This window comes from Esox lucius, chromosome 25 (genome assembly GCF_011004845.1).
Source record: "Esox lucius isolate fEsoLuc1 chromosome 25, fEsoLuc1.pri, whole genome shotgun sequence".
NCBI classification, from domain to species: domain Eukaryota; kingdom Metazoa; phylum Chordata; class Actinopteri; order Esociformes; family Esocidae; genus Esox; species Esox lucius.
Window position 1 is genome coordinate 22,138,932 of NC_047593.1, and position 19,701 is coordinate 22,158,632.

The following is a 19,701-nucleotide window of genomic DNA, read 5'->3' on the forward strand; positions in this document are numbered from 1 at the left end:
TATGTAAGCCAGTGTTTCATACTCAAACCTCAAAACATTTTAACTTTATTTGTCACGTGCGCTCTGTACCAGATGTTTCGGGTGTAGTTAAGTGCTTGTGTAGGCTACTAAAACAATGCAGTTGGGTGAAAGTTACTTACTGATTTAAAGAAAAAAACAGACAGACAGATATGATCTCATATCACCAATATCATTAGATTTAGTGTTCAACTCAGACGTTTTTCTGTTGTATGTCACCAAATCCCATTCAATTTTCCTATTAAATTCCCCCTTTCAATTCCCCCATTAATTTCCCACGAGGCAAGAGCAGTCAGTTGGATTCTGTAAGACTGCCAACTATTCAGGCCTGATGAAGAAGTTATACAAGAGATACCTTAGAATGCTCCGAGCATCTCTAATAATACATCCAGCTGAAAAAGTGAAATGACAGTATTTCATACTTTGACCTACCTGACTGTTTCGGCTTTAATATTCCTCTCCTGACCACTGCACCCTGGGTACACATTTGGGAATGCGGTTCTGACATAACGTCAGACATCATTTCAGTATCCCAGATATGCATGGACTGTGGTCCATAAAGTCTGTGTGACTAGACTGCTTTGACAATGGAGAAGTCATTTTAATTTAATTTCCATGGCAAACAATTCACGCAAAGTTGCTTACTTGGTGTTTATGAGAGAAAACATGAACTTAGTGGTTAATGGTATCATCTTGCTATCTATATTATTAGATGGAGAAACAGGGAGATTTGTTGGGATTCAATTTCCTCTTTGAATAATTTTCTTGGAATTCACCTTCATCTCTGTTACCATGTGTACACGTTTTACCCAACCTAAAACCCCAAGGAGTAAGTGATCAGATGTTGAAGTACAGTAGCTAGGAAGAACTCCCCGGAAAGGCTGGACTGTGGCAGGAAGAAGCCTGGTGAGTAACATGGGAGGAGCCTGGGGAGGAGCCTTGTAAGGAGCCTGGTGAGGAGCATGGGAGGAGCCTGGGGAGGAGCCTTGTAAGGAGCCTGGTGAGGAGCATGGGGAGAAGCCTGGGGAGGATCTTGGTGGGGAGCATGGGAGGAGCCCGGGCAGGAGCCTGTTAAGGAGTGTGCGGAGGAGCCTGGGGAGGAGCTTGATGAGGAGCATGGGGAGGAGCTTGATGAGGAGCATGGGGAGGAGCATGGGGAGGAGTTTGATGAGGAGCCTGGGGTGGAGACACACTCAAGGCGTTGGCCAGGTGAGGAGCTTAGGTTGTCCAGACCCAATAGGTCAGCAGAAATAAGTAAAGCCAGAGCTCTGCTATTTTTAACTATTTCACATGGTAATTTACCTTTCTTAAATGGTAATTTACCTTTCTCAAACCAGCTCGTTGGCACTCAGAGGCAACTGGGGGCACTAGTTGAGGTGTGTTCCTTAAAACATGATCCAAAGTACAATTTTCAGGCAGTACTGGCGGTTAAGACAAACCACAAGCTTAGTTTTCCTCCTAATGTGTATGTTCATGCCCGTCATTAAGCAGGTGACAACCTCTGTCAATACCATTGTCTCAGCCAAGCAGGTGACAACCTCTGTCAATACCGTTGTCTCAGCCAAGCAGGTGACAACCTCTGTCAATACTGTTGTCTCAGCCAAGCAGGAGAAAACCTCTGTCAATACCGTTGTCTCAGCCAAGCAGGTGAAAACCTCTGTCAATACCGTTGTCTCAGCCAAGCAGGTGACAACCTCTGTCAATACCGTTGTCTCAGCCAAGATGTTCCGGATGGAGGGGGAGGAGCATGCAAAGGGACACTTTGGGGGTTGTAAAAATGGTACACATGCAAGGAATTCCATTCAAAACGTGGTCATCATTAATTGAGATGTCAATCTCTGTGAATACCACATATTAAGACTTAAATGATTGCTGACGACCTCTGTCAATGTGTCATATTTAGAAGTTATTTTCCTGTTTCATTAATTCCAGAGTGTCTGTGTGTGTGAGTGTGTGTAACTGCTTCAGACAGACAGTAAGTGTAGCTGATTATTGATCTGTACCTAGGAGACACTTCACTGGTCATATATAGACAACACACAGGTAAAAGGGAGAAGGTGAGAGGGACACCACACTCTCACCTTGGACATTTTGAGCAAACCTTCCCATCCAATACTTATCTACCTAATTAGGTAGACATGTAGATAGATAGTCATACCAACAGATAAACAGATAGATAGTTAAATATATAGATATTTAAACAGATAGTTAAATAGATTGTTAAATATATAGATAGTTAAACAGATAGATAGTAAATTAGATAAATAGTTAAACAGATAGATAGTTAAATAAGTAGATAGTTAAACAGATAGATAGTTAATTAGATAAATAGTTAAACAGATAGATAGTTAAATAGATAGTTAAACATTTAGATGGTTAGATATATAGTAAATTAGATAAATAGTTAAACAGATAGATAGTTAAATAAGTAGATAGTTAAACAGATAAATAGTTAAACAGATAGATAGTTAAATAAGTAGATAGTTAAACAGATATATAGTTAATTAGATAAATAGTTAAACAGATAGATAGTTAAATAAGTAGATAGTTAGATAGATAGTTAATTAAATAGTTAGTTATTAGGTTGTTAAACAGTTCTGTTCCAGACTTTCTTCACCTCAGAGCCACTCATGGAAGCAGGTTTCCTGACTCCAGTTGGTGATTGTAATACTAATTGGTTGTTCTAGCTGGTATTGTATAAGTGATTGTTTTTTCTAGCTGATGATTGTAAAAGTGATTGGTTCGTCTAACTGGTTTCACTGGGTCTAACTGGTGATTGTAAAAGTAATTGGTCTGCCTGGTTTCTCTGGCTCTTGTTATTGTTGAAAAACAAAACACATATTTTAGGAATATTCACTACTGCTTTTCTTCTCCTCCATTGCTGTGTTAAACACAAACACACGCAAACACACAAACACACACAAACACAAACACACACATGCATACACATACACATACACATACACACACAAACACACGCAAACACACACATGCATACACAAACACACACATGCATACACAAACACACACATGCATACACAAACACATATGCATACACAAACACACACATGCACACAGTATGCGCACACACACAAATGCACTTGTGCACACACACACACATACACATGTGCACACACACACACAAACACATACACATGTGCACACACACACACACACACATACACATGTGCACACACACACACACACACTTGTGCACACACACACACACAAGCCTTCCTTCATTGACCCGTGCTTATCTCTTCCTGGTTGTCTGCATCCTGCCACTCAGCTGGAGATGACACACACTCACATACACACATTCACACACACACATTAACACATGTACACACAGAGGTCATTTTGACCCTTACCTTAAAATATTGACTTTTAATCAACTCATCTCACTATGAACAGGTGTAAGACCATCAGTTTATACATCTCTGTATCAGGACAGCTACTAATGCAAGGATGGATTATATACAGTGGGTGTAGTTCTTTATGTTCCTCTGTTGGGGGTTTAGGAGAATGTTCTTCTGTTGGGGGTTTAGGAGAATGTTCTTCTGTTGGGGGTTTAGGAGAATGTTCCTCTGTTGGGGGTTTAGGAGAATGTTCCTCTGTTGGGGGTTTAGGAGAATGTTCTTCTGTTGGGGGTTTAGGAGAGTGTTCCTCTTTTGGGGGTTGTGGAGGAGAAGTTTCTTTATGTTCCTCTTGCTGGGGGTTGTGGAGGAGAAGGTTCTTTATATTTCTCTTGCTGGGGTTTGTGGAGGAGAATGTTCTTTATGTTTCTCTTGTTGGGGTTTGTGGAGGAGAAGGTTCTTTGTGTTCCTTTTGCTGGGGGTTGTGGAGGTGAATGTTCTTTGTGTTCCTCTTTTGGGGGTTGTGGAGGAGAAGGATATTTATGTTTCTCTTGTTGGGGGTTGTGGAGGAGAAAGTTCTTTATCTTTCTCATGCTGGGGGTTGTGGAGGAGAAGGTTCTTTCTATTTCTCTTGCTGTGGGTTGTAGAGGAGAAGGTTCTTTATGTTCCTCTTTCTGGGAGTTGTAGAGGAAAATGTTCTTCGTGTTCTTCTTTTGGGGGTTGTGGAGGAGAAAGTTCTTTACGTTTCTCATGCTGGGGGTTGTGGAGGAGAAGGTTCTTTATGTTCCTTTTGCTGGGGGTTGTGGAGGTGAATGTTCTTTGTGTTCCTCTTTTGGGGGTTGTGTAGGAGAAGGATCTTTATGTTTCTCATGCTGGGGGTTGTGGAGGAGAAAGTTCTTTATGTTTCTCATGCTGGGGGTTGTGGAGGAGAAGGTTTCTTTCCATTTCTCTTGCTGGGGGTTGTAGAGGAGAAAGTTATTTATATTTCGCTTGCTGGGGGTTGTGGAGGTGAAGGTTCTTTATATTTCTCTTGCTGGGGGTTGTGGAGGAGAAGGTTCTTTCTATTTCTCTTGCTGGGGGTTGTGGAGGAGAAGGTTCTTTATATTTCTCTTGTTGGGGGTTGTGGAGGAGAATGTTCTTTATGTTCCTCTTTTGGGGGTTGTGGAGGAGAAGGTTCTTTATGTTTCTCTTGTTGGGGGTTGTGGAGGAGAATGTTCTTTATGTTTCTCATGCTGGGGGTTGTGGAGGAGAAGGTTCTTTATATTTCTCTTGCTGGGGCTTGTAGAGGAGAAGATTATTAATATATCTCTTGCTGGGGTTGTGGAGAAGAAGGTTCTTTATATTTCTCTTGCTGGGGGTTGTAGAGGAGAAGGTTCTTTATATTTCTCTTGCTGGGGGTTGTAGAGGAGAAGGTTCTTTATATTTCTCTTGTTGGGGGTTGTGGAGGAGAATGTTCTTTATGTTTCTCATGCTGGGGGTTGTGGAGGAGAAGGTTCTTTATATTTCTCTTGCTGGGGCTTGTAGAGGAGAAGATTATTAATATATCTCTTGCTGGGGTTGTGGAGGAGAAGGTTCTTTATATTTCTCTTGCTGGGGATTGTAGAGGAGAAGGTTCTTTATGTTTCTCTTGCTGGGGGTTGTAGAGGAGAAGGTTCTTTATATTTCTCTTGCTGGGGGTTGTAGAGGAGAAGGTTCTTTATATTTCTCTTGCTGGGGGTTGTGGAGGAGAAGGTTCTTTATGTTTCTCTTGCTGGGGGTTGTAGAGGAGAAGGTTCTTTATGTTTCTCTTGCTGGGGGTTGTAGAGGAGAAGGTTCTTTATATTTCTCTTGCTGGGGGTTGTAGAGGAGAAGGTTCTTTATATTTCTCTTGCTGGGGGTTGTAGAGGAGAAGGTTCTTTATATTTCTCTTGCTGGGGGTTGTGGAGGAGAAGGTTCTTTATGTTCCTCTTGCTGGGAGTTGTAGAGGAAAATGTTCTTCGTTTTCCTCTTTTGGGGGTTGTGGAGGAGAAAGTTCTTTATGTTTCTCATGCTGGGGGTTGTGGAGGAGAAAGTTCTTTATGTTTCTCATGCTGGGGGTTGTGGAGGAGAAGGTTCTTTATATTTCTCTTGCTGGGGGTTGTGGAGGAGAAAGTTATTTATATTTCGCTTGCTGGGGGTTGTGGAGGAGAAGGTTCTTTATATTTCTCTTGCTGGGGGTTGTGGAGGAGAAGGTTCTTTATGTTCCTTTTGCTGGGGGTTGTGGAGGTGAATGTTCTTTATGTTCCTCTTGCTGGGGGTTGTGGAGGAGAAGGTTCTTTATGTTTCTCTTGCTGTGGGTTGTAGAGGAGAAGGTTCTTTATGTTCCTCTTTCTGGGAGTTGTAGAGGAAAATGTTCTTCGTGTTCTTCTTTTGGGGGTTGTGGAGGAGAAAGTTCTTTACGTTTCTCATGCTGGGGGTTGTGGAGGAGAAGGTTCTTTATGTTCCTTTTGCTAGGGGTTGTGGAGGTGAATGTTCTTTGTGTTCCTCTTTTGGGGGTTGTGTAGGAGAAGGATCTTTATGTTTCTCATGCTGGGGGTTGTGGAGGAGAAAGTTCTTTACGTTTCTCATGCTGGGGGTTGTGGAGGAGAAGGTTCTTTATGTTCCTTTTGCTAGGGGTTGTGGAGGTGAATGTTCTTTGTGTTCCTCTTTTGGGGGTTGTGTAGGAGAAGGATCTTTATGTTTCTCATGCTGGGGGTTGTGGAGGAGAAAGTTCTTTATGTTTCTCATGCTGGGGGTTGTGGAGGAGAAGGTTTCTTTCCATTTCTCTTGCTGGGGGTTGTAGAGGAGAAAGTTATTTATATTTCGCTTGCTGGGGGTTGTGGAGGTGAAGGTTCTTTATATTTCTCTTGCTGGGGGTTGTGGAGGAGAAGGTTCTTTCTATTTCTCTTGCTGGGAGTTGTGGAGGAGAAGGTTCTTTATATTTCTCTTGTTGGGGGTTGTGGAGGAGAATGTTCTTTATGTTCCTCTTTTGGGGGTTGTGGAGGAGAAGGTTCTTTATGTTTCTCTTGTTGGGGGTTGTGGAGGAGAATGTTCTTTATGTTTCTCATGCTGGGGGTTGTGGAGGAGAAGGTTCTTTATATTTCTCTTGCTGGGGCTTGTAGAGGAGAAGATTATTAATATATCTCTTGCTGGGGTTGTGGAGAAGAAGGTTCTTTATATTTCTCTTGCTGGGGATTGTAGAGGAGAAGGTTCTTTATGTTTCTCTTGCTGGGGGTTGTAGAGGAGAAGGTTCTTTATATTTCTCTTGCTGGGGGTTGTAGAGGAGAAGGTTCTTTATATTTCTCTTGTTGGGGGTTGTGGAGGAGAATGTTCTTTATGTTTCTCATGCTGGGGGTTGTGGAGGAGAAGGTTCTTTATATTTCTCTTGCTGGGGCTTGTAGAGGAGAAGATTATTAATATATCTCTTGCTGGGGTTGTGGAGGAGAAGGTTCTTTATATTTCTCTTGCTGGGGATTGTAGAGGAGAAGTTTCTTTATGTTTCTCTTGCTGGGGGTTGTAGAGGAGAAGGTTCTTTATATTTCTCTTGCTGGGGGTTGTAGAGGAGAAGGTTCTTTATATTTCTCTTGCTGGGGGTTGTGGAGGAGAAGGTTCTTTATGTTTCTCTTGCTGGGGGTTGTAGAGGAGAAGGTTCTTTATGTTTCTCTTGCTGGGGGTTGTAGAGGAGAAGGTTCTTTATATTTCTCTTGCTGGGGGTTGTAGAGGAGAAGGTTCTTTATATTTCTCTTGCTGGGGGTTGTAGAGGAGAAGGTTCTTTATATTTCTCTTGCTGGGGGTTGTGGAGGAGAAGGTTCTTTATGTTTCTCTTGCTGGGGGTTGTAGAGGAGAAGGTTCTATATGTTTCTCTTGCTGGGGGTTGTAGAGGAGAAGGTTCTTTATGTTTCTCTTGCTGGGGGTTGTAGAGGAGAAGGTTCTTTATGTTTCTCTTGCTGGGGGTTGTAGAGGAGAAGGTTCTTTATGTTTCTCTTGCTGGGGCTTGTAGAGGAGAAGGTTCTTTATATTTCTCTTGCTGGGGGTTGTAGAGGAGAAGGTTCTTTATATTTCTCTTGCTGGGGGTTGTGGAGGAGAAGGTTCTTTATGTTTCTCTTGCTGGGGGTTGTAGAGGAGAAGGTTCTTTATGTTTCTCTTGCTGGGGGTTGTAGAGGAGATTTGGGACCGGAGTGTGTGACTCACCGTGTGGTGAGTAAAGGCCATGCCCTGCCGGAGAGCTACTGTTCAGCCCCCAGAGGAAGGAAGTTGGGGGAGCTCTGTCTGTGTGTGTGTGTCTTTGTGAGTCTGTCTGCTGGTGTGTGCAGCATTTGGTGTGTGTGTGTGGTGTTTGTGTGTGTAGCATGTGGTGTGTGTATAGCATGTGATGTCTGTGTACCGTGTGGTGTTTGTATGTGAAGCTTGTGGTGTTTATGTGTGTGGTGTTCGTGTGTAGCTTGTGGTGTTTGTGTGTGGTGTGTGTGTGTTGCGTGTGGTGTTTTTGTATGTCGCGTGTGGTGTATGTGTGTAGTGAGTGGTGTGTGTGTAGCATGTAGTGTGTGTGTAGCGTGTGTAGTGCGTGTGTGTGTCAGTCCATGTGTGAACGGTCATGCTAAACAGGATGTTCCAGAGGATTCCGCTCTAACCCTAACCCACAGTGGAATGTTGCTCTTGGAACGCCGTTTTGCATCTAAAATCCATGAGTCAGCACCTCTGTCATCTCCCATCATGCATCACTCCCGTCCTTCAATGTCCCTTACATTTTTAGTGTGAGTGTGCACGTGTATGTTTGTTTGTTTGTGTGACACAAAATATGTACAGTGCAAGGCCAGGCAAGGTAAAATAGGGGAGGTGGTTAGCCAGGCAAGGTAAAACTGTGAGTTTGGTTGAAATTTGATTGATAGTAAGTATACCCATATTAGTAATTATACAAGAATTTGTAATTACACCCATATTAGTAATTATTTCACTGTGTTATGGAGTCGCACATTATTTTCAACCGCATGCATGAGAGTAGGTTTTTGTGTGGGTGAAAATATTTATTTTGGAGAAAATCCCACGTAAGTTCTTTTTAATATTGTATATGGTGTCACATCAGTCTCAAAACTCACGCGCACGCACTTGCCAATTCGAGAAGAATTGAGGGCACAGATATCGTTGTAAAAATTAGCATAATCATATTTGCATTAAACAGTGATTAAAAAACATATATAATGAGCCATTTTGAGAGCCAATGAACCATCTCTTTTAAATAAACTGGTCCAAGTGAGTGAGTGAAATTCCCATCACTATATTGCTCTAATGGCCAATGATAGCTCTGTCAGGTTGTATAGATCCCGGGCTTTAAATTAGCCAACCAACGGCATTGTAACACAAAGAAGACATGTGATTAAGCAGTAAGTCTACCAATCATATTTGAGGTAACATGTACTGTTTAATGAGTGCAAACACAAGTGTCAAGTGAGAACAGGGGGATTTGAGAAGGCGCAGGTGAATTTTGAGAAGTCGCTGAGAAATTCCACTCAACGATATTTGTGCCCCTCACAATGTTTATACTCTTCCACGACTGGTCCTTTCCTCACACGGCTTGTGTTTCTGCTCTCTCAACGTCACTTTCTGCTTTCTCAACTGAATTTTTTCTTCTGGAAGTAGCACCAGCGTGCACGTGAGTTTTGAGGCTGATGTGACACCATAATTGTACTACTACACATACAGACACACCCACGCACTAATGCACAGACACACATACACATCTACACACTGATGCACAGACACACACACACACCCACACACTAATGCACAGACACACATACACATCTACACACTAATGCACAGACACACAGACACACAGACACACACCCACACACTAATGCACAGACACACACCCACACACTAATGCACAGACACACACACACACCCACACACTAATGCACAGACACACACCCACACACTAATGCACAGACACACACACGCACAATAATGCACAGACACACACCCGCACACTAATGCACAGACACACACCCACACACTAATGCACAGACACACACCCACACACTAATGCACAGACACACACCCACACACTAATGCACAGACACACACACCCACACACTAATGCACAGACACACACACACACACACTAACGCACAGACACACACCCACACACTAATGCACAGACACACACACGCACAATAATGCACAGACACACACTCACACACTAATGCACAGACACACACCCACACACTAATGCACAGACACACACCCACACACTAATGCACAGACACACACACACACACACTAACGCACAGACACACACCCACACACTAATGCACAGACACACACCCACACACTAATGCACAGACACACACACACACACACACCCACACACTAATGCACAGACACACACCCACACACTAATGCACAGACACACACACACACACACCCACACACTAATGCACAGACACACACCCACACACTAATGGGAGAGGGAGGGAGGGGAGAGGGAGGGGAGACGGAAAGAGGGAGGGCAGTGGGAGGGGAGAGGGTGGGGAGAAGCAGAGGAGAGGGAGGGATGTGGGTGGGGAGAGGAAGTGGGAGGGGCGAGGGAGAGGGAGGGGAGTGGGAGGGAAGAGGGAGAGGAGTGGGAGGAGAGTAGGAGGGGAGAGGGAGAGGGAGGGATGTGGGAGGGGAAATGGAGAGGGAGGGGGGAGAGGTTCCTTTAATGATCCAAAAATGCTAGTTATTTTTTGCAGATAATGATGATAATGGTGATTATGGTGATGATTTTAAAGTTGGGGATGATTATAGTGATGATGGTGTTGATGATGAGAATAATGGTGATATTAGATATAATGATGTTGGTGTTGATTGTGGTGGTGATGAGAATATTGGTGATGATTTTGAAGATGTTGATTTTGATAATGGTTATAAGGATGATGGTGATGGTGGTGATGACGGATGGTGATGGTGGTGATGACGAATGGTGATGATGTTATGATGGATGTGATGATTATGATCATTAAGGATAATAATGAAGTTGATGATGGTGATGATGTTTTACAGCTGCGTTTTGGGGGGACATTGCTTTGGATGAGGAAGATTTGAGGATGTTCCAGATCGACAGGACGATAGACCTGACACTACACACACACACTGACGCCAGACGTGGACATCACTCTGGTGAGTCTGTCTGCCTGTCTGTCCACTTCTGATGTATGAACTTGTGAGTGAAGTGGTGAGGACGGGAGGTGGGAGAGGGAGGGAGGGAGGTGGGAGAGGGAGGGAGGACAGGGAGGGAGGTGGGAGAGGGAGGGAGGTGGACAGGGAGGGAAGGAGGACAGGGAGGGAGGTGGGAGAGGGAGGGAGGGAGGACAGGTAGTTAAGGGAAAGGGAGGGAGGACAGGGAGTTAAGGGAGGGAGGGAGGAGGAAATCTTTGTCATTTTTGGGCTAAAATGTGCAGTTTTAAAACCGTGTGTGTAGTCATGCATCTATTGACAGGGATTTATGTGCATTTTATGTCATTAGTACGTTCAACCCCGTTGGGCCATTACGTAAAATGCAAATACAATCAGAATGCAGAGATGTGATAATCATTTAATCTCTTTATTTAATTTAAAATAGTAAAAAGACAATAATCAAACGTTGGAACTAAGAAATTTTATTGTTTCTTGAAAAATATGTGCCCACTTTGAATTTGGTGCCAGCAACACAAATAAGCTGAGACAGGGGCAATAGAAGACTGGAAAAGTTGGGTAATGCTAAAAAAACCCTGGTGGAACATCTCACAACGTATTAGGTTACCTGGCAACAGCTCAGTACCATGACGGAGTGCATCTCAGAGAGGATGGGTCTGTCATGAAGAAGGGGAGGGACTGTGCAGGGAAATAGTGCACAAATGTAAGAATAACGTTTCTCAACATAAAATTGCAAAGAGTTTGGGGATCTCATCATCTACGGTACACAGTATCATTAAAAGGTTCAGAAAATCCAGAGAAATCTCTGTACACAAGGGACAAGGCTGAAAACCAATATTGGATGGCCGTGATCTTCGGGGCCTCAGGAAACACTGCATTAAAAACAGACACGATTCTGTGGTGGGAATCACTGCATTAAAAACAGACACGATTCTGTAGTGGGAATCACTGCATTAAAAACAGACACGATTCTGTAGTGGGAATCACTGCACTATAAACAGACACGATTCTGTAGTGGGAATCACTGCATTAAAAACAGACACGATTCTGTGGTGGGAATCACTGCACTATAAACAGACACGATTCTGTAGTGGAAATCACTGCATTAAAAACAGACACGATTCTGTAGTGGAAATCACTGCATTAAAAACAGACACGATTCTGTAGTGGGAATCACTGCATTAAAAACAGACACGATTCTGTAGTGGGAATCACTGCATTAAAACCAGACACGATTCTGTAGTGGGAATCACTGCATTAAAAACAGACACGATTCTGTGGTGGGAATCACTGCATTATAAACAGACACGATTCTGTAGTGGAAATCACTGCATAAAAACAGACACGATTCTGTAGTGGAAATCACTGCATTATAAACAGACACAATTCTGTAGTGGAAATCACTGCATTAAAAACAGACACGATTCTGTAGTGGGAATCACTGCATTAAAAACAGACACGATTCTGTAGTGGAAATCACTGCATTAAAAACAGACACGATTCTGTAGTGGGAATCACTGCATTAAAAACAGACACGATTCTGTAGTGGAAATCACTGCATTAAAAACAGACACGATTCTGTAGTGGGAATCACTGCATTAAAAACAGACACGATTCTGTAGTGGGAATCACTGCATTATAAACAGACACAATTCTGTAGTGGAAATCACTGCATTAAAAACAGACACGATTCTGTAGTGGGAATCACTGCATTAAAAACAGACACGATTCTGTAGTGGAAATCACTGCATTAAAAACAGACACGATTCTGTAGTGGAAATCACTGCATTATAAACAGACACAATTCTGTAGTGGGAATCACTGCATTAAAAACAGACACGATTCTGTAGTGGAAATCACTGCATTAAAAACAGACACGATTCTGTAGTGGAAATCACTGCATTAAAAACAGACACGATTCTGTAGTGGGAATCACTGCATTAAAAACAGACACGATTCTGTAGTGGAAATCACTGCATTAAAAACAGACACGATTCTGTAGTGGGAATCACTGCATTAAAAACAGACATGATTACATGGACACAGACTGCAAAGTCGTTACACAAAGCTCAAAATAGGCATGCATTTTCCCAAAAACAATACAATTTCTCAGTTTCAACATTTCATATGTTGTCTTTGTACTATTTTCTATTAAATACAGGGTTTAAATGATTTGCACATCATTGCAGTCTGTTTTTCTTTACATTTTAGTGTCCCAACTTCTTTTTGAAGGGGTTGTAACAAAAGGAGCTGATCACACTGAAAAACTGTCTCTTTCCAAAACCGCATGTTTATCTGGTCAATTGCCTCTAAATATGTTTAACAAATATTTTCATTATTATTACACCCTACATATATTAGTTTTCTACCCCCAAACACACGCGGAGGGTAATAGATATATAATGAATGGGATTGGTCTGACTAACTGTGTGTTTGTGTCCAGGTGGCATTGAAGAACATGTTGTTTCTAAGAGGAAGGGTTCCTTATACCTTCTTTTGGAAAGAATACGGAGGTTTGGCTTCGGTACGACCCCCACACCCTACACACTAACCTCTACACATCAACCCCCACACCCTACACACTAACCCCTACACATCAACCCCCACACCCTACACACTAACCCCTACACATCAACCCCCACACCCTACACACTAACCACTACACATCAACCCCCACACCCTACACACTAACCCCTACACATCAACCCCCACACCCTACACACTAACCCCTACACATCAACCCCCACACCCTACACACTAACCACTACACATCAACCCCCACACCCTACACACTAACCCCTACACATCAACCCCCACATCCTACACACTAACCCCTACACATCGACACCCACACCCTACACACTACCCCCTACACATCGACACCCACACCCTACACACTACCCCTACACATCAACCCCTACACCTTACACACTAACCCCTACACATCGACCCCCACACCCTACACACTAACACCTACACATCAACCCCCACACCCTACACACTAACCCCTACACATCAACCCCCACACCCTACACACTAACACCTACACATCGACACCCACACCCTACACACTACCCCCTACACATCGACACCCACACCCTACACACTACCCCTACACATCAACCCCTACACCTTACACACTAACCCCTACACATCGACCCCCACACCCTACACACTAACACCTACAGATCAACCCCCACACCCTACACACTAACCCCTACACATCAACCCCCACACCCTACACACTAACCCCTACAAATCGACACACACGCTACACACTAACCCCTACACATCAACCCCCACACCCTACACACTAACCCCTACACATCAACCCCCACACCCTACACACTAACCCCTACACATCAACCCCCACACCCTACACACTAACCCCTACACATCAACCCCCACACCCTACACACTAACCCCTACACATCAACCCCCACACCCTACACACTAACCCCTACACATCAACCCCCACACCCTACACACTAACCCCTACACATCAACCCCCACACCCTACACACTAACCCCTACACATCAACCCCCACACCCTTCAACCTACACACTAACCCCTAGACCCTTCACACTAACACCTACAACCTATGCACATAAACCCTATGCACATAACCCCTCCTCCTCTTTCTCCTCCCCTTCTGTTTTTGCCCCCCCTTTCCTCCTCCTCTTTCTCCCCGTCGTCCTACTCCCCTTGTTCCTCCTTTTCCTTATTGTCTTTCTTCAGACTATGGGTCTAAGAACTTCAGTCAAGAAGCAGCCTCCGATCCCAAGACCAGGTCAGGGAAAACTGTTGGAAACACAGACAGCACGTGGAATACAGAGAAGACTGGGAATACTGTGAAAACTGTGAATGCAATGAAGAGTGGGAAGGCAGTGAGAAGCAGGAAGACTGTGAAGGGAGGGGTCCTTGAGAAGAGTCCTCGTGTTCCCAGAGCAGCAACCTCCAGGGCTGAGAGGATCTGGCCCGGGGGGGTCATACCGTACATGATTGGAGGAAACTTTACTGGTCAGTGTTGTTGTGTGTGTGACACAGTGTGTGTGTGTGTGTGACACAGTGTGTGTGTGTGTGTGTATGTGTATGTGACAGGGAGTGTCAGAATATGCTTGTGCAGTATTTCCAATTAATACATAGAAAACATGTATCATATTTAATGGTGTATTTCTATATTTAAAGATTTATTTCACAATTTGTTTACACCGATCAAGGCTCACTGATGCCCGTGTGGTCCGATCCAACAGACGAGTTACTGTAGCTCAAATTGCTGAAAAGGTTAATGCAGGTACTGATAGAAAGGTATCTGTGTAGCCACAGACCAGTGAGGGTGCCCATACTGACCCCTGTCCACTGCCGAAAGAGCCTACAATGGATACATGAGCATTAGAACTGGACCACGGAACAATGGAAGAAGGTGGCCTGGTCTGATGAATCATGTTTTCTTTTAAATCACGTGGATGGTCGGGAGCGTGTGCGTTGCTTACCTGGAGAACACACATGGCACCAGGATGCACTATGGGAAGAAGGCAAGCCGGCGGAGGCAGTGTGATGCTTTGGGCAATGTTCTGCTGGGAAACCTTGGGTCCTGCCATTCATGTGGATGTTACTTTGACATGTACCACCTACCTGAGCATTGTTGCAGACCATGTGCCCACATTCATGGCAACGGTATTCCCTGATTGCATCATTCAGCAGGATAATGCGCCCTGCCACAAAGCAAAAATGGTTCAGGAATGGTTTGAGAAAAACAACAACGAGTTCAAGGTGTTAACTTGACCTCCAAATTTCCCAGATCTCAATCCAGTCGAGTATCTGTTGGATGTGCTGGACAAACAGGTCCGATCCATGGAGGCGCCACCTCGCAACTTACAGGACTTAAAGGATCTGCTGCTAACGTCTTGGTGCCAGATACCACAGCACACCTTCAGAGGTCTAGTGGAGTCCATGCCTCGAGGTTTCAGGTTTCTGAAGCAAAGGGGGACCTGCACAATATTAGGCAGGTGGTCATAATGTTATGGTTGATCGGTATATTTCATGGTTGCAGTCATTGTGAAATCCCGTCATTATTTAATTTGTTGTTGAATCTGTCACTTTCACCCATCAAAGTTGGAAGGGCGGGCTCTACCGAATACTGTTTTTTGATTGGTGAATCGACTTCATTTTGTGGCGCTTAGGTATCAACATGTCTGCACTGGATGACTTGGTGAGGAAAATTCCACTGCAGGTGAAACTGAAACTGCCCAAGATATTACTACACAAGTACGATATTTTCATAATGTTTGTGTACATATTGATGGAGAATACCAAGCTAACTGAAATGTATTTGCAAAAATGAATTGATTGAACGCACCTCTACCACTGAACTAATTTGGGGAGGGGCAACCAACACAGCTAGTAGACGGTAGTATCCCGATAAATGTGCAGAAGAGAACCGGACTAGACAGATTGGGACGTTACATTTATTATTTAAACTCATTCTCAGTTTTAGTGTCTCATGGTCAATACAATACACAAGCCCAAAAAAACGCAACCCACAACCCATTTCCATGGAACTTTTTGAGCTTATAATAAGTGGACATGGCAACCCTGGCAATGAAGTCGATTCACCAATCAAAAAACTGTATTTGGTAGAGCCCGCCCTTCCAACTGTGATGGGTGAAAGTGACAGATTCAGTGACTGATTCAATAATGACAGCTTTCACAATGCCTGCAACCATGAAGTAAATATATTGTGAAATAAATTGTTAAATGTAGTAAAACACCATTAAATATGTTACATGTTTTTTATTAACTATTTTTTAAATAATATAAATGATAATATTTCCCTTTATATTTAATTATTTCATGGTGTATACATGTATTTAATAAAGTCCCTGAAATCCCTCTGTAATTGGGTGTCACCAAAACTCCCAGATCACACACCAGAGACCGGAAAAGCCAGCTAGCTACTCCTCAACATCACAATCAAAGAGGAATTACACAAAATAAAATTTGATAACTATTTAACATTTTGTTAGTCTCTGATTTCATTTCATCTAGCGGGTAGTCAGACTAAGTTAACATGAGATAATGTACTAGCTAAGTCAACATGAGATAATGTACTAGCTAAGTTAATATGAGATAATGTACTAGCTAAGTTAACATGAGATAATGTACTAGCTAAGTTAATATGAGATAATGTACTAGCTAAGTTAGCATGAGATAATGTACTAGCTAAGTTAACATGAGATAATGTACTAGCTAAGTTAATATGAGATAATGTACTAGCTAAGTTAACATGAGATAATGTACTAGCTAAGTTAACATGAGATAATGTACTAGCTAAGTTAACATGAGATAATGTACTAGCTAAGTTAACATGAGATAATGTACTAGCTAGACGTCAGTAAAGATGCTTCCTCCTCCTCCTCCTCCTCATCATTCAGCTTCTGCAGCACAAGACAACTACTACATTATTTTACCACCACTGCTGAACATTTTCCTGTGAGTGTGTTTTCTGAGGAGTAAGGTTTAGCAATCTAGCTTGGTGAAAGTGTGTGAGAGTATGTGAGAGAGAGTGTGTTTGTGTGTATGTGTGAGTGCGTGTGTGACTGTGTGAGAGAGTGTGTGTGTGTGTTTTGGTTTAACAGATCGAATAAGGACCAAAAGTTCTCACAAAGACAGTAAAAAGTAAAAGTGTTGGAACCTAGGAATTAGGATTAGAGCCCTTGTCGACTACGCTAGGGCAAAGGCAGTTTCTCAGTACAGGGTTAGGGTCACATTTTGGATAAGGGCTAGTGTTATGTGTCATATGTGTGTATATTTAAAGATGTGTGATATATGTGTGTATAACTGTGGGATATCTGTGTGTGTGTGTAACAGCATGTGATATCTGTGTGTGTGTGTGTAACAGTGTGTGATATCTGTGTGTGTTTGTGTGTAACAGCGTGTGATATATGTGCGTGTAACAGCGTGTGATATCTGTGTGTGTGTGTAACAGCATGTGATATCTATGTGTGTAAAAGCGTGTGATATCTGTGTGTGTGTTTGTGTATGTAACAGCGTGTGATATCTATGTGTGTGTGTGTGTGTGTGTAACAGCGTGTGATATCTATGTGTGTGGGTGTGTGTGTGTGTAACAGCGTGTGATATCTATGTGTGTGTGTTACAGGAAGTCAGAGGGCAATGTTCAAGCAAGCGATGCGGCATTGGGAGAAGCAGACGTGTGTCACATTCATTGAGAAAACTGACGAGGAGAGTTACATCGTCTTCACCTACCGGCCTTGTGGGTGAGTGTCATGTAGCACTGTTGGTAGAGCATGGTCCAATCCCCATCAGAGATGAGGGTTCATGGTCCAATCCCCATCAGAGATTAGGGTTCATGGTCCTATCCCCATCAGAGATGAGGGTTCATGGTCCAATCCCCATCAGAGATGAGGGTTCATGGTCCAATCCCCATCAGAGATGAGGGTTCATGGTCCAATCCCCATCAGAGATGAGGGTTCATGGTCCAATCCCCATCAGAGATTAGGGTTCATGGTCCAATCCCCATCAGAGATGAGGGTTCATGGTCCAATCCCCATCAGAGATTAGGGTTCATGGTCCTATCCCCATCAGAGATGAGGGTTCATGGTCCAATCCCCATCAGAGATGAGGGTTCATGGTCCAATCCCCATCAGAGATGAGGGTTCATGGTCCAATCCCCATCAGAGGTGAGGGTTCATGGTCCAATCACCACCAGAGATGTTAGTCCATGGTCCAATTCCCATCAGTGATGAGGGTTCATGGTCCAATCACCACCAGAGATGAGGGTTCATGGTCCAATCACCACCAGAGATGTTAGTTCATGGTCCAATCCCCATCAGTGATGAGTGTTTGTGGTCCAATCACCACCAGAGATCAGGGTTGATGGTTCTATTACCACCAGGATTGAACTCCCACAGGAGGACAGTGGGGAACAAATATGTTCTGATGTTTGTTTGTTGCCCATTGTGTCTCTCACTCTCTCAAGACGGGAGTGTGTATGTCTTTCTGTGTGTTAGTGTTTGTTTGTGTGAGAATGCTTCACGATGACCAGGTCACTCAACAATGGTTCACTTTCCTTCCTGCTTCCCCCCTCGACACACACACACACACACACACATACACTACTTCCTCATATACAGCATTCATGCTGTCATAACAACAGCTACCAGGGTCACATTATCTAATTAACCCCTTTTCAAGTAAAAGATACAAGAGACATACAAGAGACAGGGTTGAAGGTTGCAGCACTTGTTGTTATGACATTTTGATTTGTTCATAATTGTTTGGTCATTTTGTCAACCTTAAAAATCGTGGACATGCATACCAACTGCACATTAACCTAGTGGGGGCTAGGCAGCCTATTGGGGGCCAGGTGACCTACACAAAGGCATAGCAACACAAACAAACATATTTTGTTGCCTAATGCAGGCTTTGGGGGCGTTGCCTAATGCAGGCTTTGGGGGCGTTGCCTAATGCAGGCTTTGGGGGCATTGCCTAATGCAGGCTTAGGGGGCATTGCCTAATGCAAGCTTTGGGGGTGTTGCCTCTTGCAGACTTTAGGGGCATTGCCTAATGCAGGCTTTGGGGCATTGCCTCTTGCAGACTTTGGGGGCATTGCCTTATGCAGGATTTAGGGCGTTGCCTCTTGCAGACTTTGGGGGCATTGCCTTATGCAGGCTTTGGGGCGTTGCCTCTTGCAGACTTTGGGGGCATTGCCTAATGCAGACTTTGGGGCATTGCCTCTTGCAGACTTTGGGGGCATTGCCTTATGCAGGATTTAGGGCGTTGCCTCTTGCAGACTTTGGGGGCATTGCCTAATGCAGGCTTTGGGGCGTTGCCTCTTGCAGACTTTGGGGGCATTGCCTTATGCAGGATTTAGGGCGTTGCCTCTTGCAGACTTTGGGGGCATTGCCTAATGCAGGATTTAGGGCGTTGCCTCTTGCAGACTTTGGGGGCATTGCCTAATGCAGGATTTAGGGCGTTGCCTCTTGCAGACTTTGGGGGCATTGCCTAATGCAGGCTTTGGGGCGTTGCCTCTTGCAGACTTTGGGGGCATTGCCTAATGCAGGATTTAGGGCGTTGCCTCTTGCAGACTTTGGGGGCATTGCCTAATGCAGGATTTGAGGGGCGGCCGTTGCC

The 19,701-nt window shown here is 43.8% G+C and overlaps 1 protein-coding gene across 2 annotated transcripts in view; it reads left to right on the plus strand.

Annotated features, from left to right (window-relative positions):
* Positions 1 to 19,701, plus strand: part of tll1 (tolloid-like 1) — a 61,237-nt gene that overhangs the window by 8,538 nt on the left and 32,998 nt on the right. For both annotated transcript variants that reach the window (XM_034290992.1, XM_029118204.2), the window contains 4 exons: positions 10,416 to 10,532; positions 12,991 to 13,071; positions 14,287 to 14,568; positions 17,708 to 17,825. In XM_034290992.1, coding sequence (XP_034146883.1) covers positions 10,416 to 10,532; positions 12,991 to 13,071; positions 14,287 to 14,568; positions 17,708 to 17,825 — 598 coding nt within the window. The remainder of the gene's footprint in view (positions 1 to 10,415; positions 10,533 to 12,990; positions 13,072 to 14,286; positions 14,569 to 17,707; positions 17,826 to 19,701) is intronic.